General features: G+C 34.4%; 1 protein-coding gene across 2 annotated transcripts in view; it reads left to right on the top strand.

Moving 5' to 3' along the window:
- The window catches only part of ZPBP (zona pellucida binding protein), a 199,505-nt gene that overhangs the window by 57,501 nt on the left and 126,430 nt on the right, over nucleotides 1-15,574 (top strand). For both annotated transcript variants that reach the window (XR_012470594.1, XM_074196055.1), the window contains exon 4: nucleotides 4,314-4,463. Coding sequence is in view for 1 of the 2 variants with exons in the window: in XM_074196055.1 (XP_074052156.1) it covers nucleotides 4,314-4,463 (150 nt within the window). In the remaining variant the exon portion in view is untranslated. The remainder of the gene's footprint in view (nucleotides 1-4,313; nucleotides 4,464-15,574) is intronic.

Here is a 15,574-nt window from a genome sequence, read left to right as displayed (position 1 = left end):
TTGTCAGACAGACAAAAAGCAGTCAATAAATACCTATTTTGCTGAGTTTACAAAGGCAAAAACAGTGTCTACAGGAGCTTACAGTCTAATTGGGGAGACTACATGGAATACATAAATACAAAGCTAGCTACAGAAAGAAGGAAGTAGAATTAAGAGGTATTAGGAAAGGGTTTCTGGAGAAGGTGGACTTTTATGCTTTTAAATAGAAAATTTAGTGTGCATCAGTTAATTCCATAAAAGCTTTAATCAAGTATTATGCAAAACAAAGCAAAATTTTGAATGACAATATCTAGACATATAAAATAAGGAAACAGTACGGATGCATAGATTAACTATTTTTAGTGACCAAAGTTAAAGAGCAAAATTAATTGTAGAAAGACCTAGATTATAAGAAAAAAATAGAAGATAATTTTTCTCTCTTACAGATGGATAAGGCTAAGAAAGATAAAAAAAAGAAAAACAAAACCTAACAAACTTGGAACAGTTAGATCTGAAAGATTTAGGATCTCTAAGGAATGTGAAAAATAAAGCATAAATATGTGTCATAGCACCATACACAAAAATGAAATGTGCTTAGAGACAGAAAATTTACAAATGCAAATAAAATAGAAATACTAAATACATTTCCTGCTGATTGTAATGCAATGAAATAGGGAACATGAACAAAAAATAGCTTTATAAATGTAGATTTGAGTGGAATCTGAATAATGCATTTAAGAACAAGTAAAGAAAGGATATTTACATCAACTAGAAAAATTATGAAGCAGTATTTTAAAATATGGGATGCAGCTAAAGCAATTCTTGACTGGAAAATGTCAAACATAAATCATCACAAGAGAAAAAAATGTTCTAATGAACTGAGTATGCAATTAAAAATGAGATAATTCAGAGTAAGCACAAAAGAAAATATCTTGAAAAATGGAGGAGAAATAGGTACAATGAAAAACAGATTATAGAAATAATCAAATGAAGCTATGCTTTCAAAAGACTAACAAATTAAATTTCAGAAAATCTGATTAAAAGAATGTGAATAATAATAATAATAATAAGAAAAATGAACAAATTCACAGCAAACAGAAAAGAAAATAATAATTTGAACTCACTACACACAAAAGCCAGGAGAACTTTTAATTTTTTTAGTACAGAACTATTTACAAAAATATAAAATAACCAAATTAACAGCATGAAAAAGAGCAACCAAATCTCAGAAGGTGAAAGTGAACAAGCTGTAAAGAAAGTAAGAAAGGGTCAGTGGGAGAACAACCATAACTTAAGTATTTATGGCTAAATGCTATCAAATATTAAAGATATCTACAGTACACAGATTATTTGCAAAAATTAAGAAAATAATACATTCTATCAAACTCTTTTTATTGAGCAAATAAAGTTCTGTTACCTGAACTAGGGAAGTTCAGAAGAGAGGAAGGTTTTTTTGGGGGAAATGTGAACTCTGTTTTGTATATGGGATTTTGAGTTGGCAGTTGGTGATACATTACCACTAGTGCTTTCCCTTTTCTTCTATTGAAGAACAAGGCTTCTGCATGTTTGTGTAGATAGCCAACTTACTCTAGGGTCCTGATTATTGATAGGATCTAATAAACAATATTGTTACATATTATGTATTACATAATTTTTAATAATTTGAATTTGTGGAAGGGGTTGTATTCATTTAAATCATGTATGAGTCTTCATGATACCTTTTGGGGTTTTTCTTGGCAAAAGTACATTTCCTTCTCCATCTAATTTTAAGATGCAGAAATGGAGGAAAACAGGGTTAAGTGATTTGCCCAAAGTCACAGTTAGTGACTGAAGCCATATTTAAACTCCGGAAGATGAGTCTTCTGACTCTAGGCCTGTTGCTCTATCTACTGTACCAGATATAAGCACTAAGAAATGAAGTATAGGCATTAGAGAGACATCATTGAATGAATTACACAGTGAAATGTGGAATAGGGAATGGATGCAAATGTCTTTTATTTTTGAAATTAGGTAGAGTGTGGACATAATTCTGCTGATGCAGCTTTTATGATCTTTTGATCCTAACCCTGATTCTGAAATACTTATTTTTCAAATTCCAGAAATATTCAATCTCTCTTTGTTGCTTCCACCCATCTGATGCCATATACTGGTATAGAATATTTTTCTTTACTATTACTTGATAGTAAATATAAATTCTTTAGAGTTTTTTTTAGGTTTTTTTTTTGAGGTTTTTGCAAGGTAAATGGAGTTAAGTGGCTTGCCCAAGGCCACACAGCTAGGTAATTATCAAGTGTCTGAGACAGATTTGAACTCAGGTACTCCTGACTCCAGGGCCAGTGCTCTATCAACTGTGCCACTTAGCCGCTCCTAAAGAAATTTTATTTGTAGACCCTAAGTATAATAAAAGAGACTAAGGGATAAGCAAATATCTCCTACTACATCTAGCACAATTATTTGTTTATGATAGACTGGAACTCAATCAGCTTGTAAATCAGTAAGAAGTAGCCTAAGACTAGCTACCCTAGTTAAGTTTTCACTTGAAAAGTGTCAGAATCAATTCTATATGCAATTTTGAACATATTTGTAACTGAAACCTAATTTCTGCTTTTTTTAACTGAAATGATTTCAAAACTATACTCGTGATAAACTTTTCTGTATTAGTTGAAATGAATAGATCTTACTTTACCTTCAGCATCAGATTTCCTGCTAATCTTTCTAGTTAAATTAAAAATGTCATTTCTGTTGAAAGTTTAAAAGTTCACCCAAATCCCCATTAATTTGGAATCCTGAAATATTCTAAGGAAACTTCTGCTAGAAGTATTATTTTATTTAGAGAGAGGTTTCCAACGTAATGTTGGAGCATAGACATAAATATAAAATTACTAAAGCAAACATGTTTAAGCAGTTTTACTCCTTATCATCATGGCCACTGCTCAAATTGAATGGTCAAGAATACAGCAGAAAAATATCTTCTTGTTCATCTTCCTCCACCAGCAGAAAAATTCTTGGTCCATTAATGTTCAGAAATGCTTTTTCTCTTTGCTGAAAGCTTACACTTAGTCTTCAACCTCAACAGGGTTATATTTATTTTCTGAAAACCTATCATCTATTCCATTTTTATTTGAAAGAAATTTTAATTTCCCCCTCCCCCCAACATCCAGCGTAGACCAGTGATTCTGCTGATAGAGAGTTTCTACTGACGAAGTTCTACTAATGAGGATTTGCAATTGATGTAAGGCTTATAATCTTCAGGAGTTTCTTGGAAGTTGGAGACTTTCAGTGACCACATAGTGACCAAAATAGTATGTGTCAAAGGTAGTACTAGAATCCTTGTCTTTTTGACTTTGAGTCTGACTTTCTATTCTTTGGTACTTTGTTTGTTATTAAACAAATTATTTCCTTTGTTTATTTATCTATTTATTTTTTATGGCTTTTGCAAGACAGTGGGGTTAAGTGACTTGCCCAAGGTCACACAACTAGGTAATTGTTAAGTGTCTGAGGCTGCATTTGAACTCCTGTCTTCCTGACTCCAGGGTTGGTGTTCTATCTACTGCGCCACCTAGCTGCCCCCAAACACAACATTTTAAATTGAGAATAAGCATCATCTGAGATGAATTCTAACAGCTAACTTTTATGGGTATGGTATATTAAATTGAGAGATAAACATTTTATTATTTAAGAAAAACTATTATCTGAAGCTGTATTACCACCTTACATATTAATGTTCCAAATAGTAATTAAACAGACTTGGATGGGGCTTTATAGATTATCCAACCTATACTCCCACCAAATATAGGAGTCCTTTTAATAGCAATTCTATGTCTTCTAGCCTCTAATATCTGCAATGACAAGAGTTTACTATCTCATGAGGCAACCATTTCTTATTGTACAGTAGTACAATAATAGGGAAATGTTTTTCTTATTTTTTGGACTTGACATTTTACTCTCTACATTGTTTATTAATTTTAAATGTATTTTCATTCCAAATAGGCTCTAAATTCCTTTAGAAGGATTGTGTCTTTAATTTTCCTAGTACATCATGAGTTCAATAAATATTTGATAGATTCATTTATCTCTCTCCCTATAACTTATGTAGCTGTTTAGCTAATGAATTTACTCTATAAGGACTTTTCCTGGAAACAATATCCCCTTAGGTGACAGAACTCATAATTAGTCATCTCTCTCTTTTCACCTTCTTATATCCACCCCAATGCTAGAATCTTCCCATTTGATTGTTGACAATTTTGATTTGGTTAGAACTTTACTTTGGTAATTTATCTTAAGAAACTAGATTAAACTTAGAAGTTAAGAATTGTATTTTATTTTTTTATTAGAAAACTCCTCTTTAAATGTAACATCAACAGGAAGCCTTATATTCCAAAACTTCACTGAAAAGATGACTGGAATTTACACTTGTACCCTTTCATATAAAAGTACAGCAGAAGAAGTGGAAAAAAATCTCCACCTAAAATATGTTATATATGGTAAGAAGAACATTTCCTTTTTGCCTTCATTTTTTTTCTTTAAAATGTTTAATTTCTTTAAATTTTTATAAAAGAATTTAGTGTTACAGCACACATAATTGTAATATCCTTCTTAGTTAAGCTTTTAGAAATACTATAATTAAAATATGAAAACCATAATATTTAATAACAGGAAATTACTTCAAGCAAATAATATTTGCTTGGATTATTGAAATATATAGAATGAATTTGGATAAAATGCTTAATGAGACAAAGTGTCACTGTGTGGTACACTGAGTTCTCTAGGCTTTGTTGGACAGTTGAAATAAACAATGGATATGAAAATTTAACTTTCAAAATCTATTATATTTGAAAATACAGTCAAGAGTTTAATTTTCAATATCCAAAATCTATTTGCAAAAATCATTGTTTAGTGAAATTCAGTTTGTAGATATACTTTTTAGAATAATAGTTTTATGAATTCACTCTTCACATACTGGTTCATTATGAGAGTGTTTTTTTCTTCATAGAATATTACTCTGCAATTTGAACTTATTACTACTTGGTGCTTTTAAAAAATTTAAAAGTTTTATCTTTTAAATTTTTTTATTTTTTTCTCAATTTCACATAAAACAATTTTTAGCAATTTAAAAGATTTTGAATTTGAATTCTCTTCTTCTCTTCCTGAGACAGTAAGCAATTTGATATAGTTACAAATGTGCAATTATGCAAAATATTTCCATATTATTTATAATGTGAAAGAAAACATAGATCAAAAAAGGAATGCAAAAAAATGAAAAACTATACTTTGATCCACATTTTTGATTCTCTCGGGAGGTGGATTTTTCATCATGACTGCTTTGGAATTGTTTTGGATCATTTTATTACTGAGAATAGATAAATCATTCATAGTTATTGTATACAATTTTTTTTCTGATTCTGCTAATTTCATTGTGCATCAGTTTACATATGTCTTAAAAGATTTTTTGGAAAGTGTTGTGCTTCTCTTATAGAAAAATATCATTCTATCACAATCATATACCATAACCTGTTAAACCAATTCCCTAATTGAGGGGCAGCCCCTCAATTTCTAATTCTTTACCCCAATTAAAAAAAGCTGCTATAAATATTTTTGTACAAAAAGCTCCTCTTTTTTTTATCTCTTTGAGATACTTACTTGTGTTGTTGCTGGGTCAAAGGGTATAGAGGTACTCTTATTATCACTTCATGGTTGAACATGAGTTCCCCTGCTCCTGTACACTTTAATTTAAAAAAACAAAAATAGGAGCTCATCATTAGAACATACATATTAACATTAAAATGTATTATTATTAATATATACATCATGTTAATATAAAAATAAAATTATATACATAATTTAGGGCAAATTTTAATGGAATATGAAGAGCTAGTTAAAATTGTAGAACCTTTCTTTTTATTCCTTAATTCTGTAATCACTACTTAATCTATCAAAACTTTAATGTAGTCCCACTCTATTGCCCATTCACGGATTTGGCTCCATGTTCCAAATGCTGAACTGGAATCCATTATTACCATATTGGAAAGGCAACAAGTATGGTCTTGCCAACAGACTAAGGTTACTTCTAAGGCTCAACTGGTAGCCAGTAGTTTGACACATGGTGATGTTTGACTTGGTGATGGAAATCCTGAAAAAAAAAACAAATCCAAAATAACTCCCTCTTAAGACTTTGCAACCTCCTTTTGCTTCTGAATTTGGTATGACAGAGTGGCAGAAGAGGCTGTGGGCCCAAGAATCACAATTTTTAGACAGAGTGTAAACCTTATCTTGGCTGTTGCTTCTTGGAATGTGAGATCTTTTTTTGGGGCGGTTTCAAGTAGACATGATTGGAGAAATTACAGCATATCAACTTTGATGTTCTTGTTATAAATGAAACCAGAAGAAAGAAGGAATTTGCAAATAAATAGGAAGGATATCTCACAGATACCTCTTAATGCCAGGCACATAGTAGAGACTTTACACTTATTTAATGATTTACTGATTGCCCTAGGTTGAGACAAAGGAGTTGAGAACATTAAATGTATTATATAGTGTGCTTGAAATGCAACAAGAAATGTTATTTCGTGGATCATATAATCTTGTCTTTCAATTCTCATAATAATGTATTTACAAAGAAGTCCACAAAGAAAATAATTGCAGGTTATACAGAGGATAAAATAGAGAAATAATGTGAAGAACTCATCCAAATGTTTTATTTTTTAAATTTTATTTATTTTTATTTTTGCAAGGTAATGGGGCTAAGTGACTTGCCCAAGGTCAGACAGCTAGCTGATTATTAAGTGTTTGAGGCCACATTTGAACTCAGGTCCTCACTCCAGGGTCAGTGCTCTATCCACTGTGCAACCTAGCTGCTCCCCATATGAATTCTATATACTCTTTGATATTTGATGTCTTTAATACAAAAGTATAGTACAAATTGGTGAGAAATAGAAAATAAAGGTCAGGAATAAATTACAAGAGACCAAAAACTTGCTGTCTATATAAAAACCTAATGATCTATAACATGAATACTTTATTTGAGAAAAAAATATAGGTGCTAAATATGACAAACATGAAATTACTGCACAAAGAATAAATTATATTTTGACATATCATTGCTGGTATGGGTGTTCATCTTTGAATTAGCTTATGCAATCAAATTTAATAGGCCTACATTGCTTTATATGCAGGATCTTTAGTAGGGGTTAGGTGGATTTTGTCAGTGATAATCCTGAAGATAATTTTTGTTTATTCATACTATACTAAAATAGTCTTATTGCAAGAGTAAACATAATCTCCCCCCCTACAAAAATAGAAAAAACTCATGGAAAATAAAGTCAGAGAAAGAGAAAAAAACTGTACTTCAGTTTGTATTCAGATATCATCAACTCTGTCCCTGGGGTGGATCATATTCTTTATCATAAGACCACCAGAGTTGCTATTGCTCCATCCATTCCTCCCACTTCCATTTATTCTATTTTCTCTCTCTTTTACTTTGTCCCTCTTCAAAGAGTATTATGGGGCAGCTAAGTGGTGCAGTGGACAGAGCACTGGCCCTGGGGCCGGAGGATCCAAGTCCAAATCCCACCCCAGACACCCACCAATCACCCAGTGGTATAGTCTTGGGCAGGTCACCCAACCCCACCATCTTGCAAAAAAGCAAAAAGTGTATTGTATCTGACTGCTCTCCCACATTCTACCCTTTCCTCTATCACCTACACTCCCCTTCCCCTCCTCCTGTCCCCTTTCTCCTATTCCCTTCCTCTCCTTTTTTTCTCTATGGTAATTTAGGTTTCTATACCCTATTAATAAGTGTGTATGTTATTTCTTCTCTGAGTCATTCCTCATTGTTTTATGAAAAATACCTTACCCATTATATCTATCCTATTCTCCAAGTACATTCCTTTTTTCATGCATTGACTCCAAATTTATAAGATTATTCCTTCATATTCAGCTCTCTCCTGTGCCTTAATCTACATATGCTACTTCCAACTGCCTAATAAATGATAAGTTTCATATTAGTATCAGTTTCATCTTCCCATGTAGGAATACAAATAGTTCAACATCATTAAATTCCTAATAATTTACCTTTCTTGGTCATCCTCTCTTTGCTTCACCTGACTTCTATACTTGGAGATCAAATTTTCTGTTCAGCTCTGGTTGTTTCAACAGGAAAGTTTGAAATTCCCCTATTTCATTGTATGTCCATCTTTTCCCCAGGAAGAAGGATGTTCAGTTTTGCTGGATAGTTGATTCTTAATTGCATTCTAAGCTCTTTTTTTTTTTATCATATTCTAAGGCCTATGCACCCTTAATGTAGATGCTGCTGAGTCCTACATAATCCTGACTGTAGTGCCATGATATTGAATTGTTTCTTTCTGGCTGCTTGTAATACTTTCTCTTTGATTTGGGAGTTCTTGAATTTGGCTATAATATTCCTGGGGAGTTATTTTTTGGGGATCTCTTTCAGGAAGAGATCAGTGGATTCCCTCAATTTCTATTTTACTCTCTGCTTCTAAAATATCAGGGCAATTTTCCTGTAGAAATTCTTTAAAAATGAAGTCAAAGCTGTTTTCCTAATCATGACTTTCAGGTAGCCCCATAACTTTTAGATTGTCTCTTCTGGATCTGTTTTCCAGGTCAATTGTTTTTCCAATGAGGTATTCCATGTTTTCTCTTACTTTTTATTCTTTTGGTTTTGTTTTACTTTTTGTTGAATCCTCACAAAGTCATCAGCTTCCCTTAGATCCATTCAAAATTTGAAGGAGTTGTTTTCTTCAGAGCTTTCTCATCTCCTCCATCTGGCCAGTTCTACTTTTTAAGGCATTCTTCTCCTCATTAGCTTTTTCTATTTGATCTAGACTGGTTTTTAATATGTTGCTTTCTTTGGTAATTTTTTGGTATCTCCTTGATCAAGCTGCTGATTTGGTTTTCATGTTTTCCCTTCATTGCTTTCACTTCTCTTCCCAGTTTTTCCCTCTAGATCCCTTATAAAGTTTTATTTTTAAAATTAACAGTGTACTGAATGCTGTCCTTTTAAAAACAAAACTTTACAGATATATTTGGATTTTTGCATGACTGAAACTTAGTTCTAGTTTCTCCTACTTCTCCCTCTTGGAGAACCATCTCATATAGCAAGTACTATTTTTAAAGAAAAAAGAGGAATTTTTTTATCAAAATTCATCAAATAGTCAAAAAAAACATCTGAAAATATATGCAGTTTACTACTCTCATGGACTTCTCTGTAGAGAAATTGAGTAGAGATTGTCTTCTCATATTTTTTGTTCTTTGGAAGTATTTTTATTCTTTGCAATCTTGCAATATTACTTTTAACAAACAGTATTTCTTAAAAGATAAAAGGAAGAAGAAAAATTTAGCATAACCAATTTATACATCCAAAAAGTCTGAAACATGTATAACATTCTTTTAAAAACAATTAATTCTTTCCATCTACAATATTATAGTTGCATGTTATTTTCTTGGCTCTGCTTTCTTTACTCTGCTTCAGTTTATGTGAATAATTCCATTCTTCTCTTTTTGTCATCATATTTGCCATTTCTTAGAGTAACATAATACTATTTCATTGCATTTGTATACAATTATTTAGCCATTCCCCAGTTAATGGACATCTAGTTTATTTCCAGTTTTTGGTACCACAAAAATGCTGCTGTAAATATTTTGGCATATATGGGGACTTTATTTTTTGCAATGACTTTATATGGGTATAAACTGAGTAGCAGCATTTATAAACTACTTTATTTGCTTAGTTTCAAAGTGCTTTTCAGAATGGTTCTACTGATTCACAACTCCATCAATGATGCATTGCATATACTCCATTTTGAAATTGCATGATTATGAAAAAAAATATTTAATTTAGTAGGGCAAAGAAACAACTTAAAGAATTTATTCCAACAGCAGGTCTTCATTCAAGAGTCCTTGAAAGCTATAAAAGAGGAATAACCTTGTTCAGTAAATGGACAGTGAATTGATCCCAGAATTAAACAGGAGAATGAGAGTAGGTTAGATTGTCTTCAAGAGATTTCAGACCTCCTTGAATGGTTCCAAAGTTTTCCTGGAAATGGAAGCTTATTTTTTAAATGTTATTTTGTTTTATTTTTTCAATTACATGTAAAGAGAGCTTAAATATTCATCTTTTTATAGCTTTTGACATTTTGCTTCTTCCTTCCTTCCCTCCATCCTCTCTATGATAGCAATTAATCTGATAAAGATTATATGTAATAAGTTTCCCCACATTCATCCATTTCACTAAAATTGTCAGATTTATTGGCATATAGTTGGACAAAGTATCTCTGAATTAATACTTCAACTTCCTCCTGATTGGCGGTGATTTCACACTTTTCTTCTTGCTTTTTAATCAGATTAACTTAAAGTTTATCTATTTTCATGATTTTTTTGTAAAACCAACTCCATTTTATTTATTAGTTCAAAAGTTTTAAATATTCCTTTCTATCCTCATTCAATTATCTCCACAGGTTTAGCATATCTAACTTTTTAACATTCTATTCATCTTTTTTAAACTTTTTTTTTAATTTAAGGCAATAGGGTTAAGTGACTTGCCCAAGGTCACACAGCTAGGCAATAAGTGTCTGAGGCTGGATTTGAACTCAGGTATTCCTGACTCCAGGGCCAGTGCTTTATCCACTATGCCACTTAACTTCCCCATTTACCTTCTTAACTTCGTTCTCTATTTATTTTGTTTTTAGAGTTTTCTAATTCTGAAAGAGGGAGATTGAGGTTCCCCACTAATAAAGTTTTGCTGTCTATGTTTTCCTATAACTCATTTAGTCTCTTCAAGAATTTGAAAGCTCTGCAACATGATGCATATATGTTTAATGTTGATATTACTTGCCTATGATTCATTTTAGGAAGTTCTGTCATGCACAGTGGCCACACCTCAGTAAATTGTTTTAGCAGATGTGCTAAACCAAGTCAAGAGTAACTGAGGGAGTATTAAGCTCATTGGTCAGGTGTCTACCCCAAACATGTGAAGTCTTCTGCTGGTAGAATGAGTAGAAGAGGACACTTAGTTCCAGTGACCACGAAGACAACTGAAAAAGGTGTTGTAGAGTGCTTAGAGCTTTGTTAGATGCCATGTTCATACACTGAATCTAAAGCCATCACCAATTGTCTTGATTCTGCCTTGCCACTGGACTGTGTAGACTTCAGAAGAGAGAGTGAAGCCGATGACTTTGTGCAATTCTTCCCTTTTAAATCCACTTTGCACACCCATCAAAAGACATCACTCATACCACTTTACTATTCCAATCTCAGAATTCTGGGGTGACAGGCAAATGATGAAACAGCAGATGAGGATACATAGGGAGTTGTAGTCACAATTTTGTAGAGAGGTGGCTTAGTTCATAGAGTTGTTTTCCCACTGAAAGCAGCAGTGGAATTTGGCAGCCCCTGGATGACTGAGCAGCCTTTTTAAAAGTTATACTGCTCTCCTCTTGGTATGAGAAAGGGGCTTGATAAGAAGCCTTAAAAATTTCTTGCTTACCCAACCCTGGTCTATTTACCACCACAGGTAGGGCATTTACCTTACAGCTAAAACACACAAAAAAATTCTATAAATACTTTTTTCAAAGAAGATTGCACTCATCATTGAGGCACAGAATACACATATACTCAGATTCAATAGGTGTGAAGGATGAACAGCTCTTGTTCCAAGAGAACTCAGCAGGAATAATATTCAAATAGTTGCTCTGAGTGAAGGAAGGCTAGCAAATGAAGGCCAGCTTACTGATGTCAGAGCTGGAAGCATGTTCTTTTTCTTTAGTGGTCACAGTGAACCTGGGATAGATCAAACTAATCTAGTCAACAAACTTGAAGAGGAATGAATGACAGGCTCATGACAATGAGATTGCCACTTGAAGGAATGCTACACCATTATCAGTGCCAATGCTCCCTCCATGATGAATCCTGATGAAGTCATAGAAAAATTTTTTGAAGATATGGTAATCTTTATCATCAGTAAAGCAAAATAATAAGTTTATAATTCTGGGCAACTTTAATGCCTAGAGTATGCTCAGACTACCAGACATGACAGGTAGTCCTTGGGAGGAATGGAATTGGAAACAACAACAGCAATGGTCTCCTAATACTGAAGGCTTGTGCATCTCATGAACTTTTCATCACAGACATTGTCTTCCATTTACCTAAATGCAATAAAAATTCCTGGATGCACCCTCACAGTGAATTTTGGCATCTAATAGACTATATAATTGTGAGGAGAAGACACAGACAGGATATGAGAGTGAGGAAGGAAATATGAGAGGTAGAGTGCTGGATGGATCACGGACTTCGCCTCTCCAAGATAAATATTCACATTAAACAGAAATGGTGGTCCCAAGGCAAAATGACTACCAGATGAATGCCAAGAGATTAGCGTGTGTTTCTCTCTTAAGTGAGAACAGTTTATTTCTGACTTGGAGAGAAAGTTGAGTCAAACACAGTTGGCAGTAATGGGACAAAAACAAAATGAACAGCTTTCAGAGATCTAGTATACAGCACTGCATTTGCTTATCTGGGTCAGAACACTCACAAACATCAAGACTAGGTTGATGAAAAAATGAGGAAGTAGAGAAGCTACTAAATGAAAAACAAGAACTCCACAAGATTTACCAGCAGATTTGTTCATACATTTCTAAAAAAGCTGTATTTAATTCCATCAAAAGGAAAGTACAAGTGAAACTTACAAAGATGCAGAACTTTTGGCCTTGTAAGAAGGCAGATGAAATTTGGTTTTATGCAGACAGTATTAATTCAAAGTACTTTTATGATGCCCTGAAGGCTATTTATGGACCAAAGACCTATGGTGCCTCTTAACTACTCAGTACTGATGGAGTCACTTTGATTAATGATAGGGACATGATCCTAGAGAATTGGGCTGAACACTTCACTAATGTTTTTAATAGACCATCATCAATCAATGCAGTTTACCTCAAGTTGAGGTCAATCTGCCCTAGCTGAAGTTCCAACTGAAGAAGAGATTTTGAATGCAATTCAGCTCCTTTCATGTGACAAAACACTTGGTACACATTCTGTTCCAGCTGAGATCTATAAGGTGGGGAGTCCATTGCTCATCCAAAGTTGACTGAAATTTTCCAGGTTGTATGCCTCCATCATAAATCTCTATACAGGTAAAGGGAATAGATTGTTCTGTGACAATCACTGCAATGTTTCTTTTTTAGTCATTGTTGGTAAGATTCTTGACAGAATCCTTATCAAAAGACTGATCTTTCACCTAGAAAATAGTCACCTCCCTGAAAGCTTGTGTGGCTTCAGAAAGGATCAAGCAACAGTCAATATATGGTGTTTGCTGCCTGACAAGAAAAATACCAAGAAAAGGACAGAGGTCTATACGCAGTATTGGCAGATCTGAGCAAAGCTTTTAACATTGTCAGCCCTTAGGACCTATGTAAAATCTTGTCATAATGTAGTTACCTGGAGAAGTCCATCAGGATTGTATGTCAATCTCATGATGGCATGCTTGCCCAGGTTCTGGATAGTAGACAATGCCCTCAAGATTTCCCAGTCACCAATGGAGTGAAAGAAGGATATTTTATACTTTTTAGCATGATGTTGTCAACCATATTATCAAATACCTTCACTGAGGAAGAACACAGCCTTAAGATCAGCTACCACACTCAAGGTAAATTCTTCAAGTTGAAAAGACCACAAGCCAAGGCCAAAGTGAAGGGAATGTTGGTGCATGATCTTCTGTTTACAGGCGATTGTGCACTCAGTACAGCCTTTGAAACTAAGATACAACAAAGTATGGATGGATTCTATGCTGCTTGTACTAATTTTGGCTTAACAGTTAGCACTAAGAAAAGACAGGTGCCCCATCAGCCAGCACCACACCATTCATATGTGGAACCATCTATTACAATAAATTGAGAAGTTTTGAATACTATGGACAAATTCACCTAACTTGTCAGTGTCCTTTCCAGGAGGTACACATTGATAATGAAGTTGACATATGCATTGCCAGAGCTTGTTCAGTATTTAGGAGACTCCAAAAGAAAGTGTGGGAGAGAAGAGGTATTAGACTATCTATCAAACTGAAGATCTGCAGAGCCATTGTACTGACCTCATTGCTGTATGCCTGTGAAACCTGTACAGTCTACCAGTGCCATGTCAGGAAACTGAATTGCTTCCATTTATATTGTCTTAGGAAGATTCTGAAGATCACCAGATGGGAGAAATGCTAGACTCTGAGGTTCTTTCTCAAGTTAAACTGACAAACATTTCAAGTGTTACTTCAGGGAACAAAACTACAATGGACTGGTCATGTTGTTAGAATGCCATTCATATGCTTGTCAAAAAGTTTGTTTTATGGAGAACTCACATGGTGCAAGCACTCACAAGGGGTCAGAAAAAGCAATACTGGTTCACCCTGGAGGTCTCTCATTAGAACTTTAGAATTAACTTTGCAGCCTGGGAGACCCTGGCACAGGGTCACCCCGCATGGCATGCCCCATTAGAAAGGGTGCTATGCTCTATGAGCAAGGCAGAATTGAAGCAGCTCAAAAGCAGTACTATTTGTGCCTGACCTGTCATAGAGCATTCTGAACTCATATTGGTCTGATCAGTTATAGTCAGATACACTGGAAGTCACCTCTCTCTCTCTCTTTTTTTTAAATGTATTTAAAGCAATAGGCCTAAGTGCCCAAGGTCACAGAGCTAGGAATTATTAAGTGTCTGAAGCTAGATTTGAACTCAGGTGGTCCTGACTCCAGGACTGGTGCTCTATCCACTGCTCCACCTAGCTGCCCCTGAAACTTATCTCTCTCTCTCTCTCTCTCTCTCTCTCTCTCTCTCTCTCTCTCTTTAGTTTTTGCAAGGCAATGGGGTTAAGTGGCTTGCCCAAGGCTACACAGCTAGGTAATTATTAAGTGTCTGAGGCCGGATTTGAGCTCAGGTACTCCTGACTCCAGGGCTGGTACTGTATCCACTGTGCCACCTAGCTGTCCCTGGAACTTATCTCTTAATGAAGGACAAGAACCAACCAACAAACCAATTTTTGACCTGGGAGCTATAAATTTGGCTATAATATTCCTGATGAAGTTTTTACTTTAGAATCTCTTTTAGAAAGTGATGGGTGACAATTGATAAATGGTCAAGGAATATGAATAGTTTTCTTTACAAGTGAACTTTATTATTACTATTATTACAATAATTTTGTTATAAGAGTAAGCATAAACAACACCCCCCCAAGAAGGTGAGAAACCTCAAGAATAGTGAGAGAGTTAGAGAGAGAGAGAGAGAGAGAGAGAGAGAGAGAGAGAGAGAGAGAGAGAGAAAATGTACTTCAGTCTATGTTCAGATTCCAATGGCTCTGTCTCTGGGGTGAGTTGGTTTTTTTATCATAAGTCCACCAGAGGAGTTGCTTCAATATTTTTCCCACAGTTCCTTTTACTATCTGTACCTCCACTCTATTCCTCCCCACTCTCATTTATTCCATTCTGTCTCTCCTTTCATCCTGGTCCTGTCCAAAAGGGTGTTGTATCTGAATCTTTCCTCTCTTCTGTCACCTATTCCCCCCCTTCCCTACCCCCATTCCCTCTTATTCCATCTTTTTCTTCTC

Source organism: Macrotis lagotis, chromosome 8, assembly GCF_037893015.1.
Source record: "Macrotis lagotis isolate mMagLag1 chromosome 8, bilby.v1.9.chrom.fasta, whole genome shotgun sequence".
Classification (NCBI taxonomy): domain Eukaryota; kingdom Metazoa; phylum Chordata; class Mammalia; order Peramelemorphia; family Peramelidae; genus Macrotis; species Macrotis lagotis.
The sequence above is the reverse complement of the archived record's forward strand: the minus strand, read 5'-3'. Positions and strand labels throughout refer to the sequence as shown.